The 21,437-nt window shown below is 39.1% G+C and overlaps 1 protein-coding gene across 1 annotated transcript in view; it reads left to right on the top strand.

The window, feature by feature from the left end:
* Window positions 1-21,437, top strand: part of PDZRN4 (PDZ domain containing ring finger 4) — a 101,209-nt gene that overhangs the window by 75,175 nt on the left and 4,597 nt on the right. The window contains exons 4-7 of the mRNA XM_005419263.2: window positions 9,155-9,253; window positions 11,409-11,471; window positions 14,466-14,567; window positions 17,913-18,029. Coding sequence (XP_005419320.1) covers window positions 9,155-9,253; window positions 11,409-11,471; window positions 14,466-14,567; window positions 17,913-18,029 — 381 coding nt within the window. The remainder of the gene's footprint in view (window positions 1-9,154; window positions 9,254-11,408; window positions 11,472-14,465; window positions 14,568-17,912; window positions 18,030-21,437) is intronic.

Genomic DNA, 21,437 nt, shown 5'->3' with positions numbered 1-21,437 from the left:
TTTGGATTTATCATTTTGGAATCTGAAGATTTGGTAGCATGCACACTAGTTAAGTTTCAAGAGAAGGTTTGTGGCTTCCTGGAGGATACACTGTCAGCTGTTGACCAGCAGCCAGGAAGCCTGTAATTTGTAAAGGATTTTTTTTTTCTTCTTTGACTTCCATATGACATACACTTACTCCAAAGTCCACTGTGTGTCTTTAAGCTAGAATATCCTTTAAATGCAAGTCAGACAGGCCACAACAAGGTCTGCCAAGCCCACAGACTTAGAGGTGTTTATCTCATCCTCATATGCTCCAGACCCTTCCTCCCACTGCAACACTGAATTTGTTCATAGTACAGTGTCCACAGGCTTCTCATATCTGTAGTCCAGGTCCATCATTCATGCAGCCCAATCAGTTGCCCCATCCTCACTCGAAGGGAGTCTCAGCTGACACCAGGGTGTCTTCCTCCTCCCACTCATGGCCAGCAGGCTATTACTGATTATCATACATCAAACTGCTGAATATTCACTGGCAACCCCACCACGCCTTAAGTTTCTCCATTGTTTGATTTTTCACAGGGAAGTGTAATGCACACCAAAAATTTTCACTCCAGAGCCACAGGGTAAGAGTGAATTCCCACATCCATTAGAGCTTCTTTATTATCAAAGGATTCAGCAGCAACAGGGCCAAATTCTGCTCTCCCAGAACAATGATATTTAATTAATAGGTGCCTATATTTAAGCATATTAATTCTGGGGTTTTCTGCTAGTTTTTTTCTTTTTCTCCTTTTGTTTTCTTTTGTTTTCTAACACTGGTATCATTGTCTACAGCATCCTGCCATCCCAGAGCATTCTTTGTCTGGACACAAAAGAGCATGTGGCTCTAAGAGTAGCTATAAAGCAGGGATCAGTAGGAAAGTGGTTTTATTTTTAAGTATTTCTCATACTACATTGTGCTTGGGTTTGGATTATGCATTTTACAAATGCCTGCTGATATTTCTACTTTTTGCTTTGATGTAAACAAATCTTGTGGCAGAGATTCTTAAATCTAACCCAGACTTTAAAAAATGAGGATTATATGAGACATCAGCCTATAAGGTAAAGCCCCCACCCCTTGGACTGAGCATTGTTTTTCCCCACCATGTGGAATGGAGATAACCCTCTGTTTCTTTGTGGTAAGCTACCAACCAAATCCATTCTGGCAAATCTGACACCCAATGTGATTTGTCCTTTTCGATGCTGTTTATGAGAAGTCAGGACAGTCTTCTGTCAAAATTGATAAGTGGGAAGACACCAGGGAATGCAATTTTATTTGTAACAGCACAGCTGCCAGCAGTTCCAACTTGTTTACATCTAGGCTGCCTCTGTCTTGCTCCATAGCTTTTCTATTTCCATCCAAATAGCCCCCAAGTACATTGTGGATGTGCTGGTCTGTGTGAAATCTGAATAACAGAACATACTGGGACTGTTAGAAAGAGGGAAAATAATTTATTTCTTTAGGTTATTTTTACAACTTGACAATGTCAGTAATTTTAAAAGTGAAACCCTGAACTCTACCAAATCGCCATAGACATTTACAGAATGCATTCTAAAACTGATCTATAATGTGCTAAAATCCTGCAGTGTTTGTAACCTTCCATGATGAAGATAGCAGAGCAGTTAAGAGCTTTGCTTTTCTGATAGGAGAATTGTTTTTCTTGTAAAAGTGGCTGGCGTTTGTAAATTAAATCCCCTGCAAGCTTTTAAATACAAGTTTATTCATTGTGAAAAGAACGTGATAGGACCCTGCAATGACCTGTGAAGGGGAGGGCTGTTTCATTGCACTCTGTTTCACACTGAATACTTCTGGAACATAGCCTTCAATTAGCCTGTGTTACAAAGGCATTAATGTATTTCCTGGAAAATCCCTTTGACAGGAGAGCATAACTCTTGATGATGTTAGGACAGTTCTGAGGTTTAGGATGCCTTTGTTTGCCTGCAGAATTGCTTGCCTGCTGTCTGGAAGCCCCAGAATCCCAGGCGGTTTTGATCTTTTTTTATTGGCACACTTAAGAAAGCTGCAGTGATAGGCAGTTCCTCTATACAGGCTCTCCTGTGAGCTGTTTCTTTACAGCAGCTCACCCTAAACACTCAGTTGTCATGGAGGTAAAGTGAGAGAAGGGCTTTACGTTGGACTGATCTATCGTATGACAGAAGAGCTTTTCTAGAAACTGGATATTCTTGTTTCCTTTTGCCATTTCTTTTTTTGCATTTATGAATAAATAGATAATCTGTGTGGTTTGTCATTAAAAGTTAGTGAAATCCAGAGATGGCTGCAAATGTCATTGCTCTGATTCTGTGGATTGTGGGGTGATCTGACATTTTTACTTTCTCATTATAAGCATATACCCTGTTACTATCTTTTCAAGATTTATAATCATGCTCTTAAATTAACTGTTAGGTGATTGCCAGGAAAGATTTTCTGCAGTGTAACTGGCCTGCCTGGCATGCATTTACATACAGATACATAAGCACTGCACAGATATATAAGTACAGCAGTGCCTATATAGTCATATACAGAAGTTTATACACACAGACCCATGCACATGCAAGTAAAGAATTAAATATTCAACATCCACCCCAACCCTGAAAGTGAAATAGCTACCTTAGTATGAAATTACTTTGTTAAATATACAGCAGAGGCATTACAGACTCTCTTCATCTAAACAAAGATAGGTAGTCCATAGAAAACAGATCATAATTGAAATAGATTGTTTTGATGAATTCTACCAATGCTAGGATTTACATTCTCTTTCTTCTGAGTTTCTTCCAATTACTTCTGGTCACCATATAAACTCTAAAAAAAGCCATGCTCAGTGTTGGAAGCATGATTTGGGTTATGAGACACATGATACCTGTTTGAAACACTAAGTGTCTGTTTAGAGTGTGTATCTTACCCATTGTACACACCCTGATCATTTGTACATGACACTCACAACTCCTGCACAGTACAAATTTGAGATGAAATAAACTGTGCTTTAAAATGAAGTCTAAAGAACAGCATTTATTCTGCTGCTGATGTTTGTTTTGCTACAAACCCTCTGTTTTACACCCTCTCATTTGCAATGCATGATTTTATGTGACATGTAATACCATTATCATCTCTTCTGAATTTGAGATGAATTTTTTCTATTTAGTAGTTCCACTGTTAGCCCTCCTAGGGCTTCATTAGATTGAGCTGTTCCTGTACAAAGAGTTAAGGTTCTGTTTGTATTATTTTTATTTCATGAGCAGAATTACTTGCCAGTGATGATGAGTGTGTGGCATTATGAAAATTAAATATTATACGAAGTAGCAATGTAAACGACTGTTGATTTAGCAGCCTGGAAAAGGTAAATCCTTCAGGTCAGGTGGAGGAAAAGACCCAGAAAGTGAATGCTATTAGCAAGATGCTGCCAGGTGCTTGGCTCTTTGAAGACCTGTCTCATCATGATCCCAGTGCTTGCATCATTGAGATGCAAGATAAGTGATGAGACAAGAACTGCAGAGCTGGAATTACTAAACACTTTTATGAGACTGAAACTGATCTTTTCTTAGTTTCCATAGTTAACAGGAACTCACAAGAAGCTGAAAAAAATTATGACTTACAGAAACTTCATATAGTAACTGTGACAGAAAGTGTAAAAAGCAGCCAAAATTCAGCTGGAGGTTGGTCTCACCCATAAAGGTGCCGAATCAAGATGATACTGCAGAATGAATCTTAATTTTAAGGTATAATCCTTATAGTCCCTTAGCTCTTCTGTTTGAGGCCTCAAAAGACTGGCACTAGCTCAGATAGATGAGGATTTTTTTTCAGTGTAACTAATTTATTAAAATAAGTCTGACTTTAATGTACTTTCTCAGTTAATTCCTTATTGAGCTATTCTGTAAGTACTCTGATCTTGGCCTTTTGTGCTTCCTTCATTCAATTACTCATTCTGTCAGTTATACCATTAGCAAGATGAACAGTAAAAGCAGCTTGTCAGCAATTGCTACAGGTAAAAAGGAAAAACAAAGACAAAGTAACTATTCTGTTCTTATTTTGCTTTATTATTTTGTTGTTGTTTTTTCTTAAAATGTACACTAAACACTGTGCTTCTCCACTTTGGATCATCAGATATTGGGCCCCTTGTTCCATTCAATAAGCCTTGATTTCTGCTGAAAGGGCTGTGGCACAGAATAACTTGCCTGACACAAGACACTGCTTTACAGGTAAACAAGGCAAAAATCAAGAAACCTGTAGGCTGAACCTTTGTGTATTTTAACAATTCCAAACTCTTAGGTCATCTCACTATGAGGTAAATTGTGTAAAGAGTTTGGTGCTCTGCCTGGTGGTGGACTGTTAAGGGGTAAAACATAAAGGTAGTTTATCTCATGGGGTTGTTTCAGAATCTGCACATGACCACTTAGCTGTGGGCAGTAATTCACTTATTAGTGGTAAGTGCATTGTTCTGGGTGGCTACGAAGATAACATTTTCTTTTCTGGGCTTTTTTTCCCCTTGATATTGCAATAATATCAGCTAGTAAGAATTATAATCTGGGTTTGGTCCAAAAGGTACTAGTAATCCTTCACTGGTACAGAAAAATTGCTGAGCCCACAGCCATGTCCATAGAGTGCATCTCTTGGAATTCTTTTGCCTTAAAACACCATTACATTCCTGTGGGCTTTGTAAATAGAACTTGACAGCCATATTTCAAACATTTTAGGATTAAGATAAAACATCACTGAACTGCATTGTTTGTTTCACCACACAAGGAGTTTTTCAGATTGGCAGCACTTTTTCTTTCTGCTGATGGAGTAGGAATCCTTCTCGAGTATGCTGTGGTGATTTCCTTTTCTAAAACCTATGTGTGTCCTGCTGTGTTGGCTCTTAATTTAAAACCTGTTGTTTTCATACTTGTAAACAGCAAAGCTTCTCTTCTCATTCCTGTCTTTTTTTTCTTCCCCTGTATTTAGGAGTGTTGTTTGAACAAGAGGGAAGAAAGAGGAAAGAGTCTTTTGGTTTTACAGGCTAGACTATACTGATCTTTTCCTCTAAAGATAATGGAGCTAAATAGAATGAGTAGATTCTAGTTAATGCTTAGAAATTAAACTGTTGACTGTATCACAAACTGAAAATGTTTAGGATCTCCTGTCTTATCATGTCACAAAAACATAAAATTTGAACGATGAATAACAGGTTCTGTTACACTGGGGAGTAACACTAATTAAAATTGTTTTTTGACTATTAATTTGTTTTTTATCTCAATGGCAAGATAATATTCTCATTGTAATGAGGAGTTTAATGTTAACTTATCACACAATGTCCATTTAGGAAAAATACTGCTGTGTTTGGATTTGATGCTGCCCCTTCTCGTGGCAGAGTTCATTGGACCCATTACTCTGGATCCTGTATGGGTGAGGAAAGCTCAGTAGCTGTGACAGTTTTGATAGTCTGTCTTGGTCTTTTGAGTGGGTTCAGCAATTGGTGTAAAGGCAGATGGGGATTTTTTTGAAGGGTGTAGAGTATTTATAGTATTCTTACAGTGCTTTTCAAATGCTCTGTGACCATTTATTCTTTAATGTGCTGCTACTCTGGTAGTGTTTTTCTGCTTATAGATAAGGAAAACAAGTCACAAAAAGTTGTATGAGGTGAATATAGCAAAGCAGTTACAATCAAACAGGGGAACTCTGCTAAAAAAATCTGTCTTGTGAGGCAAGATATTCCTAATTTTTTTTTTTTTTTTTTGGGTAAAGTACAATAAATTTGCAATGGTAGGGAAATTTCAATCCTACATGATCTGCATCTCTTTTCTGTCTTTTCTATGTCTGCAGAAATTGGCTACTTTGTAAATTTGCATCCCAATCTTTCAAGAAGGGATAGTCCTTATTCTAATTTCCGCGTGTGTCTTTTAACCAAATAATTTATAGCGAAATACCATAAAGTATTGTCTTTACTGTGAAAATGCACTGAATTTTTGTTCTGGCCACTCAGAGAAAAAAAGCAGCAAGTCAAAGATTTAGCCATTTGGCATTGATTTCTGTCACTTGGCAGCAAAGTACTCTTCAAAGAGTTGAGAGGTGCTGCCCCCTATGTGCCCAGAAGAAGGGAAGGCTATCATTTCCTGAGCTCTTCCTGAGCTTCAGTCCCTCTCTCCCACCATCTGTCTGTCAGCACTATTCATGAATGTCCAAATATTATTTCTCATATATTTTGAAAATGCTCAGTCTTGAAGACTCATGCACACAGAGAAAAGCCAAAGAGAAAGTGACTGCGTGTGTGTGCGCGCACACATGCGTGCATATATATCAAAAAAGATTTCAGAGGAGGAAATTATTTGCAAATTCATTACTGCTGTCAAACCTACTGTTTCATCTGTTGAAGACTAGTTGTGAGGAGAAAAACTCCACAGCACTATAAAGCGTCTGTTGCAAAATACTATGTCAAATGTATCTGACTGTGATAGTCCAGATTCTCTAGTTTTTCACTTGCTGCTCTTCTGCTGAAATTGTTTTGTACATGCTTATTACTCAGACTTAGCAGATTTGTGGGCTTTTGCTCTAAGAGATGATATACTATTTCATGCAAAGTGGTTTTAAATTTTCAAAAAATATTTTTTAACTCTGGTTCGTTTGCTTGTGACCAGGATGTATTGTGTTTCCTGTAAAAAAAGAGATGAGGTTAGTAGTGCAGAAGTGACATGGGCCAGAGGAAGTTATCTGGAATGACTTCCAGTGGAAAGAAACAGACCTTAACCACTTTGTCCCCCATGCTGAATGAGATATGACTTGAGTGTGTACTTGCATCTACACTGAAAAACATGAAGTGGTTGTTGGGGACTTGGTATTTAAGTGCCAGGATCTCAGTTGTAGATATCTACAGCTCCTAAGCAGCCACAGCCATGTGCAGTCATCAGACTATATTTAAGAAAGAGATAGTCCAAGATTACCAAGTACTAACCTCAGCTCTCAGATCTGTTACTCGGCAGAGAAATGAAAGCTGCGGTGGCTCAAGTACTGTGTGCAGCCAGGGCTATTGCAGCCCAGCCAGGGGACATTAGTCACTGATACTTGTCATCAGCTGCTTCCCTGAGGTGGTTTTGGCAAATCTCTTGTACACACAGGATGAAGCCTCTAGGCTCATCCTCATTTTCCTTTGCTCTTTCATGCCCTAAATGGTTAATTTTTTCTGCTCATTGAGCCACCACACTAAGAGAATTCAGTTTGTTTGCAGCCTGAAATGTTGGTACAGTTTTGAAGTAGTATTTTGAGTCAAATCATCCACAAGAATTTTAAGGTCATTCCCATCTGAAGAAATTGTGTTCAGAGCAGTCCTTGGGGCCTCTGTCTACCCTCAGCTTGGGGATACAAGAGGTTGTGCCAGCAGGACAATGAAAGTTAATGGATTTCAGCTTGTGCACAGCTCCCTGTTTGCCTTGATTTAAAGGTCCCAGTTTCAGCCCTTTATGGTGTATTTAGGTTTCCTTATAGGCCTCCATGGGACCACAAACTTCTTTATTCCTTAAAAATGTACCTTGTTGCTGTAATTGAAGCCATTTTGTTACTGTAATTTCTCCCTAATATTACAGTTCTAGTCAAGTGGTCTTTCCCTCTGGAGACATCAATTACTATGGGTTTTGAATAGGCCTCCCTCCAGTACACATCCTTTTGCTCCCAATGCCAAAATCAGGTCACTGTAATTTCCTTCCCTAATAAAACATGCTTCTGTGTTTCTTCTTTCAAACCCAATGTGTAATGTGTACTGGTGAATAATTCCACTCTTTGCCACCCTATGCAGAGCTCCTGCCATATCTAAGAAAAACTAAATACTACAGATTTCATGAGTTTTTTTCTACATTTTATTTGTTTTCATGAAGACATTGAATATCCAAAGTCCAGAGAGAAGCTTCTAGGATTTGTGCAGGTAGTGAAACTGTGTAGATTTGAATTCTCATGAGAGAGTAGGGGAGCAAGCCAAAGCAGTGCACTTTGTGAAAGATCTTCAGCTGAATTGAAAACGTCACGAGGCTCGTTGGCTAACCCATGTGTATGAAGTACAGCTTTTTCTGTAAGTTGTGCTTTTTTGACAACTGAGCCCTACAACTTGCTGGATTCAGTAGTGAGTCCTCACTACTGTGCACCCAATGCCTTTTTGTGGATTAGTCTGTATGACATGTCTGGGAATGGGGGGAACAGGATTTGTATCACAGAGAGCTCTGTATCTGAGAACTGAAGCAAGGGTTGTTCTCTCTCCTTTTATTGCATAGCCACAGAAGCAGAAGTTGTCAGGGTCCAAATGTGACCTGAAGACTCTCTTTACATACAAATACCAACCAAAGTTTCCTACTTGAAGCCAAGCTAATACTCAGTGTTATTGGGTTCATCCTGCTTTATTACAACTATTTCTTTCACAATGTTCAAACCAAGTGCAGCTTTGCCTTTTTGTGAATGGTTCCCCTATGAAGCCCTAAAGATGCTTAACTCAGATTGGTGTATATAGTTATCACTTTACCATCTGCCCAAAAACTTGCACTTTTCATGAGATGCCACTGCTGGGACATCTGGCACTAAAAATATGTTTTCTGCATCATCTCACAATTGAGGAGGATGCCACTGCTGTTTAGCTCCACAGGAGATTCCTTGAAGCATCTTTCTGTTATCCAACAGCTTCTGCAATGAAGCACCAGTACACTGGCCAGGGAAGGAATTATGCCATTAATGGAAGCCTGTACTTCTGCTTTATGGCTTGGATTGCTGTCAGAAGGGAGTGGCACTTGTGTGATGGATTGATTGATGTATCCAGCCTGTCTTACATGCTATAAATCAGCTATTGTGATGCGACTAGAAGGACTATGTAATCTACTGTAAGTCAGCTTCTATTACACAAAAGTCAAAGATCTGCAAAATCAATGCACAGCTATATTTCTCAAAGTTTGGCATGTCTTACCAAACAGTTTCTGTATAGCTTGAACTTGCATTGTACTGGGATTTCCTTCTTAATTCACGGAATAATTTCTGCTTTAAAGATCCACCCATAACTTTGTGTCTCAAGATTGAGCAGGATGAGTAGGTCATACAGCATGAATAGCTCAGCAGCTTGGTGCTCCCTTGTGCTGTGCAGTTCTTTCCAACCTTGGCAAGAGCCGCCACAAAAGCCTGTAAATTTTCTTGTAGGAGGTGGAGCTGTGCCGCATTGGCAGCCAGGAGAAGCTGGGGCTGACTGTCTGTTACAGAACCGATGATGAGGAGGACACGGGAATCTATGTCAGTGAGGTAAGGACATGGAACTGGAGAGCAGCATGAGAGATGTTCATGGAGGCCTACACATGCCAGGGAATCAACTTGCAAGCGCTCTTAGACAGGAGTGAGAAGTGTTGGCCATCAACCAGCTCATGTCACTCTCAATTCATTTAGATTATCAGCTCAAATCATGTTGTCCAAGCAGAGTAATAATTACTAGTGGGCTTCTTTAGTGTAAGTGCCTTAAACTACAACATTGTAGTTAGTAAAGCAGTCTGAGAATGGTCTGAATTTTAAAAGAAATGTGCCCTTATGATGGAGATCAGCAGAACTTTTGAGGAGAAGAGTGCCTTCTCGACAGCCCTGCTTGCATTCTCCCTCTGCCACAGCCTCAGTAATCCTAACAGTGGTCAATCATTATTGTATTATTTTTGTGTTAGTTACAATTGTGGTAGACACAGACATACCAGAGATGGGTAGAGAGAATAGCTTGAGAGATTAATCTGTTAGAAAATGAAAATATAGAATTCTAAATACTGAGGTGGGATGAATCCTCAGGTTTTCACTGGCTCCACTCAGAAAACTTGGCACCCAGCACAGATTGTTAGCATTTCACAAGGTCAGTCCACAAGACTTCCAAGAACACCATCTCCCTTTGAGTCTTGAGTTTTTTTATTTAAGAGGTTTTTTTATTCTGGTTATAACAAAACTCTTCTGAGTCCAAGGTCCCTGCTGATTATTCTGCATGAGCTGCAATCCCAGTTGGTCAGTTTTTTGACATGTTGAACCAAATTTCAACGTTAAAGAAAGGTTCTTCACTAAAAGGGTAGTTTGTTCCTGGAATAAGGCTGTCCAAGGGTGTGGTCACAGCACCAAGCCTGTCAGAATTAAAGGAGCAACTAGGCAAAGCTTTTAGTCATATGGTGGGGTTCTTTTTTGGTAGTCCTGTGAGGAACAGATTTTTGGACTTAATGGGGTCCTTGTGGGTCCATTCTAACTTGAGACATTCTGTGATTCTAAATTCTTTGTGGAGCTCATGGATGGAGAGGATCAGAAAAGACAGAATTCTCCTATGTATCAGTGAAGGGGATGAAGGCAAGATTATACATAAAGAGGCTGGTAGCAATGTTAAGCTGAAAAGCACAGCCTTAGAACAAGAATGAGGAATTAATATAAATTACCTACGAATATATCTTCCACCAGTTGTTTAAGCTGTGCTGTTAAAGTCTGTTTGACCTTGTGAGGGCAAAGAAAGTTCAGGAATCTCTTAATATGTTCCAGGATTATATATGAAGTGTTCTGTTTATCCTACATGATAAAATTTTCTCAGACCTTTGAAAGTGAATGTATTAATATTATCTTTTGTACTTGATTAAGGACTTCAGATTCATTGTTTTTTATGACAATGCACAAGAAGAAAATAATATCAAACACATAGAGGGTGCATCCTGCAAACTCAATGCTCAACTCAAATTTTTGATCTGAAAAAAGAACTTATGTCATGATGAGGCAAAATAAATATTTTAAGATAACCATCAAATGAAAGGTGATAGATTGAATTGCCCTGCAACAAACAGTAGGTCATTACTCAGGGATGAGCTGTAGTGTCTTTGATAAACTATCACTGGAGCCCTAAATATCTGTTCAGGTTAAATTAACTTAAATTTAACTGGTTCAGACTAGGCATGATTTACAGGACCTGTGAGTGATCTATACAATATGGATCCTTCCAGTTTTTTTGATGTTCCTTGTGAACAGATTGATTACTGAGATAATAATTTAATAGTAAATGTTTCCATGGAAGAAAAAGAATCACGCCCAAAAAGAGGCCTCTTTGTATAGAGGTATCAACTGCTGCAGAACCTTCTCAGCCCATAGGGAACTTCTGGAGAAAAGGGTGTCTCATTAATTTTTAATGCTCTGACAGCTGAAGGTTAATGCCTGACAGTGGCAAAGTATTAATTTGAAAATCATATGCTCCCAACTTTGTGTCTTAAGGCTTTTATCTGAAACAAGCTCATATACAATCATTTACAAAACTGCTTCGTTTCTGTGACTCTGAAGGAAACTTCGGCTTGCCTCTGTACTGTTTAAAAATTGCACTTTTTCAACTCTTGCAATTGTGCAGCTGTTAAAATTTCCCATTAAAGTCTTTTCATGTTCAATTGCTGGTTGTTGTCCCATGCAGGTTGATCCAAACAGCATTGCTGCCAGAGATGGACGGATCCGTGAAGGAGACCGCATTTTGCAAGTATGTGACAAGAGACTCTTCCTTAAACTCTTTCTTCAGACAAACATGCAGTGCCATCTTCTCTGTGGACTGTTAATGAGGGAAGATAGTTCTCTTTGTTACTGTGATCGATGAGAAAATCCATGCCTGTCTGTTTTTTAACACAATAGCTGGGAGCTAGAGTGTGTGTACTGAAAAATGAGACTGACAAACTCGTTCTGGCTCATGCACTTACGTCCCATGTCTTTTTTTTTCCCATATTTATTAGAAAATCTCATTTCCACTATGTTCATCTCAGTGTCAAATTCTAAACAGGATCCTGCAGACATAAATATGAGTGTCAAAGACATGCTGATCATTAACCAATTGAATAAATTTGAGTAAAACTCTTTTGTGGTAAGCATAGATAATAAGAGTTTTCACGCAAAAAATGTATTGTTTAGAGAAGGATGATCTTGAACGAACTTAAGGAGGGGGTTAATTAGGTTTTTGTTAATATTTTCTTTCCTTCCCCAATAATACATTGCTTTTCTGAATTCTTTTCTAATCCACCACCTTGGCTTTTTTTCCTTCCTTTGTTTCTGCTGATCCACTTGCTTAAAGAGCTACCCCAAAGATAGGTTTGTGTGTTAGAGCATGGGTTTGTGTGTCACAGTTATTAGTGCGTGGCTGGCTGCTGCACAGGGCAGTGTACCTGTACAGCGAGGGAAACAGCGAGAATGGCAGTGGGATTCCGTTTTCAACCAGCAATGGGTAGTGCATTTTTCACCACTGTGCAAAATCATGAAACAGCTACCAAAAATCACTTGACTGGAAACTTTTTGCTGTATTGTAGAATTTTAATTCCAGTTCCAAGTTGATTTGCCTTGTATTTTTGCCTTTTTTCACTGAAGCCCCAGAAGAAACTCCTAGTGATGACAGGTTGGTTTTCTGTAACATGTTCCATAACTGCCCTTCATTAATTTAAGCAGATGAGCTTTCAGGTTTTCACAAGATCAGTCTGTTCCTTCCTTCCAATCTTTTCATTTCTGCATGAAATATCTTTGCTGAAAGTTTCTGCTCCTTTCCTTTTTGTAAAATTCCTGGGTGGACAGCCAACAGCAGTTCAGGCAAATGTTCTCCAGTTCCTAATGAAATTCAATTCATTTCAATTTTGAGTAAAGACTCCAGGGGTGAGAGAAAACATAGATAATTCTGGCATCCTCTTGTGGACTGGAGCATTACTTTAATGTCAGCGCTGATATATTGCTATGAATTTTATCATTAAAGTTAACACCCGGAGAGTTATGTGGGGTTTACTTTCATATCTGAAAACACATTGACCCTCTATCTCCTCTTATTGATGAGATAGCTCAGAGAAATAGAAGGTGACGGTGCCATTAGGGGTGGATTACACTGAGGCTGGGAGAGATACAGATCCTTGAGCACAGGGGTGTTTTCTGTGGGTGGCAGGCAGCATTGGTTAAGGCTATGGGGGGAATGCTGTTATGTGTATTCCTCACAAAATAACAGCAGGTTTTGTCTTGTTTTCGAGGCTCTAACTGCCCCCTCTTCATTCTCAGAAACTACCAACCTTTACAGTCTAAGCATCTGAAAACTGCCTGAGTATTTTAAATAAAATGTTACAATGTCAAGGGAAAGTTTTAAGAGGGCAGTCCTCGTGGTAGTTGCCTGAACTTTTGCTGTGTTTAGCTGTGAACCTGCAGGCTGAGCACAGTCCATGGGGCAGGCTGAAGTCTTCTCTTTCCCCATGATAGTGCAGCTGGGATGGGGTGGCCACCTTCAGGTAGTGTGCAGCCACCATATCTGGGGATATTTTGTACAGGCTCCAAGGCTGCTCCCAAGCCTCTCTGTGGCTGCATCTCTGCTTTTCATCTTAGGGCAGCTCTGTGTTACCTGGTCTCCCACAGACCACAACTGTCCTATCATGTAAGCTTTGAAGAGTCTCAGACACTTTGCTCCCTGCCAGTTAGGTATTCAGGGATTTTCTTTAATCTGAATTAAAGCTATGGTTTTGAATCAGGGCTTTCAGGCCAAACATATGTACAAAAATGCAACTTTCTCTTTGATTTTCAACTGCAAATTGAAATGGACTTGAAATGGAAATGAAATTACAACTGGTACTTTGAAATGGAACCATTAGAAGATTTTTCCCACCAAAAATATTCAGGTATTTCTACCATCCAGTTTTGTTTTCACTCTCTTTGAAATGGACCAAATTTTGGAGGTTTTGTTGCCACAATGAGAATAATCCACTTCTTGTGCTGTGAATTGGACAAAACTGAATTCTTATGGGAAATAAGATTTCTATTTGATTCCTTCATAAATGGTTTTTGGACAATGAAAATTGTGTTTGTTTCCATGTAGTCATGGATGTCGTTGTTTTAATGGGGTTACAGAATAGAAGAAAGGTAGCAAGAAAAGACAAGTTTCATTGAAGAACTACTTTCATTTTGATTATCCCCTTGTAAGGGGGATACATATGTTTTGTGTGGTACCGGCTACTAAGCTGTCCGCACAAATATGAAATGATTAAATGGAGCAGCAACAAGCAGTGGCCTGAAAGTATTGCCTGGTGAGAGATAATACTGTAGCTCTCTAATTGGCTCTCTACCAGCATTCAGTGTGACTGATTTCAGCTGTAGCATTACCAGTCTTCTTCCACCAGCACTATTATCTCAGAGTGACACTTCCATTACTCTGAACGGAGAAAGATGAACGTCACCTGTCAGGGGCTGGTTAATTGTGTTGCTAGATGTATGTTACCAGGGCACAGGTTGGACATTTATGAACATAACTGCTTCCTCTGATGTCCACCATCCTTCAACGATCAATACAGCTCTTACAGTAAGCGCATAATTGAGTGAAGGCACTTACAACCGAGGGGCTGAAGATGAGCCCGTTGTGCAATTTTCATTGTCCATACATTCAGCACGAATGAGCTGATATCTGCCCTTTATTGTGTGTTGCTTTGTGGAAATAGAAACTAATGTGCCACTTTCATTTGTTTCCTAGATAAATGGCCAAGATGTCCAGAATAGGGAAGAGGCAGTGGCGTTGCTCTCCAGCGAAGAATGCAGGAAAATTGTGTTGCTGGTGGCGAGGCCAGAGATGCAGGTTAGACTAAACAGATGCACTGAGCCAGAACCTGGGCTGTACCATGCATTCACTGTCACTGCAAGTGATGAGCTGCCAAGAAATGGGAATGCCAAAGTTACTGACAAAAGGAGCAAACAGTTAATTGCAGAGCTTTGCCCCTTTTTTATCCAACAAAGAAAATAATATGATATTACCAGGGCATGTTTTCCCCAAACTAAACAAGTTTTTTTTCCAGCAGAGTGAGCAGGTATATAAATAAAGCTGGCAGCACCAATATGATATTAGTAAAATATGAAGTAGAACTTGAAAACTGTGCATTACTCATTAGAGGATTCTGCTTTGTTCAGGGGATAAATTTCCCATACTTAACGTTTATCAATTTTATCTTTAATATGAAGTTTATAATTTATATGAACTTGCACAAAGCAGTAGCTTGTCATTTCTGAGGGGTTGTTTTATGATATGTGGTTATAACCAGGCATGTAAACTATTAATGTGTGTATAAATTATGGGACTTTCTCTACAGTCTCATTCAGCAAATGGAAATCTAATTGTTTTAACAGCACCCTGGTCACAAAAACATGCCTACATTTTGGGACATGCATTTTCAAAAGCTTTTAGAAACATATTTATGATTTAAAAATAAAATTATGCCAATACCAAGAATCTTGCTATTCCAAGAATTTTTAATATCATTGCAGGGAACAGATGTTAGGTTGATTATCAGATAAAGAAGAGGTATAGTGGTAGAAGACTGCTGTTTTTGTATCCCTTTATATTCTATTTGTAGGCCTTTGCAAAGCAAAAGGATATTATATTGTCACTGTTCTATCTGCCAACAATTCAGGGTTGGTTAAGTTGCCATTTGTCTCTCATGCTATTGTTCTGATATTCTCAGGCTCACTAGCTGCATATTCTGTATAAATTAAATTAAATAAGTGTGATTCAGTGCCACTTGGAATCTCTACTTAAATACTGTAGTTATAAAAGAGTCACAATGTCAGCATTCATATCCTTTATATTTTTCAGGAAGCTAAACAATTCTTAAAAAACCAGTGACAAAGTGCAGCAAAAATAGGTGTGCCTCACTTTATACTGCAAAATTGTAGTTGTCAGTTGCTGAAATTTTGAAAGTTCAGAGAGAGTTCAGTCTCTGTATTTGTTTAGACTGGTCAACATGAAATAAGGAGTCAATATGATAAGAGTAATATGAGATAAGGAGTTACTTATGTGTACCAATGTAGCTTCCCACATGAATACTCCTTAAAATAATAAGTAGGGTTTAGTTTAGGTTTGGGCCTTTGGTGCTGGATTTTTGTGTTCAGTTTATGTGTTTTAAGCATATACTCATACAAAACTGATAAAAAAGCCCGAGTAGGTCAGGGATCAGGCTGTCAGCTGATTTCTTCTAGTTGTGTTGCTTTGACTTGCCAAAAACTAGCAGGATTAAGTAGGCTTTCATTTCTAGATAGAAAATTGTAATGGCAGTATTGCAGCCTTGAAGGGTAACTGCTGAGCACATTCCCTCAGTAACAGGGAAGAAAACCCCTCTGACCACATATATGTGCAGTGAATAATTAAGTTTTGAAACAGAGCACCAGAGAACCACACCACACACATGCATTCTCATGTGTGAGTGTGTACACAGTGTATGTAATGCACGTGTATGCTAAGGCATGTATTAGTTTTCTTTCAAAAGCTGTAACATAACATAAGTGTTCTTATTAGTTACATAATGGGCCTGCCGCAATCAAATCAGCCCAAGTGAGATTCATCTTTCATCCCCCAAAGTTGTTAATCTCTGCAGTTTTCTCACATGGGGTGAATTAAACTGTGTCCTTTACAGCAGAGGGAGGCTGTGCTCATGCTTTCCTTGGGGTGAAAAAAGTAAACAAGACAAGTAAACAAAACTACCGGATGTTTCACAGAACAATTTCAAAGTCCCATTGAGGACAAACATAAAAATTATGTCCTCAAGGAAGAAAGTCTCCTCCTAATCCCAAACTGTACGTGGCTGGCTTTACCAGGGAAAATGATGAAAGGCTTCTTTATAAGAGGACAGAATTTGTTGACATGGGCAAAACCACATCAGAATTTATTAAGGAAACAGTGATGTTCTGCCAGTATATGATTAGAAGTACTACACAACATCAGTCACTCCTTGTGTAGCTTTGAACTACTGCTACTACTACTACTGCTACTACTACTACTGCTACTACTGCTACTGGTTTAGTGTAACTTTTCTGGCTGACATCTGTGACCAGACATATCCTGGCTTGGAGGCAATGGTAATTCTGCTCTAGGAGTTGGCCTGTGCTACATTTCTCTTGCTATCTCGGGACATGAGTACTCGGTATTCTTGTAATTGTCTTATGCTGAGGCATTTCCTTTTAGCATGTTTTTGTCACCATTGTCCTGTGGTTCCTTCATCAATGACAAAACATTCAGTGTTTCCTTGTGCTACAATCCTGTCGTTATAGCCAAGAGTGCCACTGACCAGTGTTTTTCTTTTTGATGCACTGTGCCATCTGGCAAGGGATTGCAGGTACAAAGGATCATGCTCATGTCCACATATAAGCATAATGAACAAAATTGAAAGAACAGCATTTTAGGCCAGGGTGCCTGTTTTATCAGTTTTGAAAGATGTGAAGGGTGTGAAATGGGTTCAAGAAGAGATATGTACTTGACAGAAAACATGGCATCCCCTCCTGTCCTTTTGCAACATTGTGTTCACCAAATGTCAATGTACTGTTTTATACTTGGCAAGAAAAAAACAAGCAAACAGAAAATCCTTGCTTCCAGACACATCGGGAGAACTAAAATTGCCTCCCTTCAAGTCACCTCATCTTTCTATCACCCTGTTCTGTTAATTTGTTTACCTGGAAGATCAGTGGGAAGATAGTGACAGAAACGCAGCATAAGGTTTCCATTGAGGTGGTGGCAGCAGGGCTGGAATGGAGGTTGTTAGAGAGAAGAGACCAGTTGCCTCCTGGCCCTATTAGTAACACTGCCATTCTTGCAGTGCGGGGTCTCTAAGTAGTAATGAACATGACAGCTTCAGGATTGTGTGCTGTGCCTTTCATACTTTTTGAAAGGAAATAATGTCTGTGCTGTGCAGTCTCCTTCATTATGAGAGAAAATCAGTCATACTGTTTTATGAAAGGATAAAAGACACGAATCTCATCTTTTTATCCTTTTTCTTTTCTATTTTTTTTGAGATGTGAACTTGAACTCCTACCGCCTGGCTTTCTGAAGAGAATCATTAGAATAAAAAGAACTAGTCAAGCATTGCCATTTGGGTTTACTCTATTTTAGCATGTGTCCTTGCTAACATGAAATAACATACGGATGTATTCTTTGCAGCTGGAGGAAGGGTGGCTGGATGATGAAAGGAATGAATTCTTAGAGGAGTTGAACTTGGAAATGTTGGAAGAGCAGCATAATGAAGTGATGCAGTACACAGCCAATGAGGTGGAGCAGGTACAACCACTACTAAACATATAATTTGAAATTTTTCTAGGTATACTTTTTTATTAATAGAGAATGAAACAGTGTGCTGTAAAATGGAGTCAAAGGCTTTGGTAGAGTTCTTTCTCCAAATGCTGTGATCTCTGGCACACTATGTAAGGAAAAAGAGAACAATATGTGCCTAGGCCCAGTATATCAAGTTGATAAACAATTTCATAGGGTGTGATAAGTGCACATTTCTCCTTTTCTCCGAACTCTCAGAATAATATTGCTTTCCTTCAATTAATTTCTTTAATTCTGAAGTGTTTGGGATTTATGATGTTAAACTTCATGTTTTTTTTAACTGGTGCTAATAACACCAAGGTCATGGGTTCAATCCCCATATGGAGGATTTAACTTTAGAGCTGGACTTGATGATCCTTTTGGGATGCATGCAACGTATGAGCCAGCCTTGCACCAGAGCTTGCAAAACAAGATGGAAGACATGTTTAAATAAACAACAGGTGTTCTGTTAATGGGAGTGTATTTCTCTTACACCGACAGCGCACAGCTCAGCATTTGTTTTGTTAATGGAGACAAATAAGCTATTGTAAGCATAGTCTCGGCTTGCTCCTATCCTGACTTTTACCTGCCCATATGTTCTGTAGGCTGTGTGACTGTGGCAAACATACCCTACAGTTTCATCAAGTGGTCTTCTCAGATGTACGTTGTTGTGAAAGGTGTAAGTACCCACTCCTGGATCAGATGATCTGCCAATATGCACACCTGTGTGGAGCCAAAGAAATAAAATTCAACTTCTCCTGGCTTCTGGATTTATGCAGCTGGGAAGAAACTGTTTTTCCACCCAGAGAACTTTGTGACTTACAATTTTTTCCCCATTCTGAATTGCTCAGAAAGAGAGCCTGTGGCATTTTTCTTTGAAGAGAGGGAGGAAGACTATGAGAGCCTTCTCTTTTCTGGAAACCAGGGAGCTTCTTTGACTTCAAATGCCTCAATGCTTGGTCCACACCAGGGGGCCTGAATGTGCATTTAGTCTGTTTCTTCCCAACCTCTCCTTCAGCCTTGACACTGGGTCAATGAGTAGGTGATAACTCATAGTAAAGCTCTTCCCTGTATATCAATGAAATATTCATTGGGACACAGGCACTGACAGAATAATTAAGTCAATTCTCTGAAAAATGACAGATCAGATTACAAATATTTGATCTTATAAGCATTTAATTATTTACACCAAGTGGAATAACTCCAGGGTTGGGGGGAAGGGAGCCTTGCAACAGGATTTTTACCAGCCTTTTAGATGTGACTCTCCTTTCCAGGCAGTGAGCCAAGCCTCAGTTTCCCAGGTTAAATGTGCTAACTGCTGCACTGCTAGCTACTTTCAGCTGATATATGGCATCTTGTTTATTGTTTTAGCCAAAATTTTATCTTGGATACCAAATATTTCCTGTCAGAAAAACCACTTGCTGTTTGCAAAACAATTTCATTCGCATGGTGACACAAACCTCCAGTTCTGGTAGAAATTCTTGAACAAGTCTATCTATCAACTCCTACTAGGCACTCACATTACATGTTGGGACCTCTGCAATCACTTTACCATTGTGACCTTCCACTGCAAAGTTCTTGTCAAACTTTGGCTTTGGATGAATTTGGGTTGTGGATAGTGTTAATGAGTAAATAGTGATATTCTGTGATGCACTTTCACAGAACCCATTGAATTTGTTTATTCCCTGTTAGAATCTTTTGCGAAGCATATTTTTTGCCATGTTGAGATTTTATATTACTGTAGAGAACACTACACTGGGAAAAAAAATTGTGGTCAGTTGTGATCTGTCAGTATCTGACATTGCATTGCTTGAAGTAATTTTAGGACAGCCAGACATTTCTTTGCCCTTCTGATGAGTAATCGAATCAACCAAATGCAGCTTGGTGTGTAATGGGGCATCAGTAATTTGTGACAGCTGCTGTCTCTCTAGACTCTATGCAGTGACTATCAAGTCAGAAAACTGGTCCTTTACTCCTTGTTAGGCTGGGAAATCTAGCAGTTCCCTGAGGGGAATCACACCATCCATTGGAGCTATGAAACCACTCTCATTGCAGCTGCCAGTGGCCAATCTGAGTATCTCCAAGCTCTCTGGCTGGCCATGGAGACCAGCCTTGATTTTTGTGAACAAAAACTTAGTCCTCTGGCTTCATAATCGTCTGTCATCATGAATCGCAAGAGCTGCAGGAATGAATACACTCTGTATCTATCAGAATATGCTTCCAAATACAAGTCCGTTTTACAGAATGCCATTTTAACATCTAATGTGAGCTGTCACAAAAAAAATTGGTACAGTTTGTAATAGAAGAGTCAAGTAGATAGTCATGTCTTTTCTGTATGTTTTTGACCTGCTCTGTAGAATTCAATCAAGAATTGTATCTTCTCTGTATGGAATAATCCAAAAAGCCTCAAGGAAAGATGTAATTCTCCATTTTTTATAACTCATTGTGTTCCTTTCCCTTTACGACATCATGGTTCATTGTGCAGCAGAGATAATTTTCAGAAGACTGCCATACATTTGCCATGCAGAAATTCTTATTGGTGTCATGTAATATATCAGAACCTATTAAGAAGAAAGAATTGGATAAAAATAATTATTCTAGTTCATTCAAAGCTGAAATACAGAGAAAATATCTGGGGGAAAATCCTTTTTTTGAAAGAAGCCTGTTTTAAAAGACAGCATTGTTGGCAGAAGAGCATTTTCCCTTTTAGTGAACCACTGAAATAAATTCCAAATTTCCCTCATGGTCTGAGTACCTCATGGTTAGCCTGCCACTGGAGATTCCTCTGCCTGTGACATGCCTCCCCCTCACTGTCAGAGACTGACCAGAGAGCCCAGCTGTGTTTGTTAAAGGCTTCAACTGAATCATACTGTGTTCAGACTTTAGTAGCAGCCTGGGTTTTGAGTCCCAATATACATTATAAATTGTAAAAGAATAGAACAGTGCCTGAATTCCTGCAAGATTAGCCATTTTATAGGTAGGAATTCTTGCTGGAGGTGAAATGCAGAATCTTTTGAGGTTCATTTATTGCTCAATTGTACGCACTGCTGGGTTTACCTTCTCATTATCTGAGTTCTCACTGCAAAGATGAGGCCTAAGGAGCCCTTTGGTATTTCAAACAGAAATAATTGTAGAAGAGATTGACAATGTATGTTTGAAAACAAACACTTTGTTTAAAATAGATAGCAGATAACACCAGAAAAAGCAAGACACTGAAAATTGTGGATTCTCTCTTGTTTTTCAGAAGAGATGAAATGTGGAATTAGGCTTGTTATCTTTCAAAATAAAATTAAAATTATCTTACGCTGTAAAAGACTGCTCAGTCTGCACATGTTTAGAAGCGCTGGCAAGCATGAAATGTCCAGGACAAAAGTGCCA

Source organism: Geospiza fortis, unplaced genomic scaffold (assembly GCF_000277835.1).
Source record: "Geospiza fortis unplaced genomic scaffold, GeoFor_1.0 scaffold166, whole genome shotgun sequence".
NCBI classification, from domain to species: domain Eukaryota; kingdom Metazoa; phylum Chordata; class Aves; order Passeriformes; family Thraupidae; genus Geospiza; species Geospiza fortis.
The sequence above is the reverse complement of the archived record's forward strand: the minus strand, read 5'-3'. Positions and strand labels throughout refer to the sequence as shown.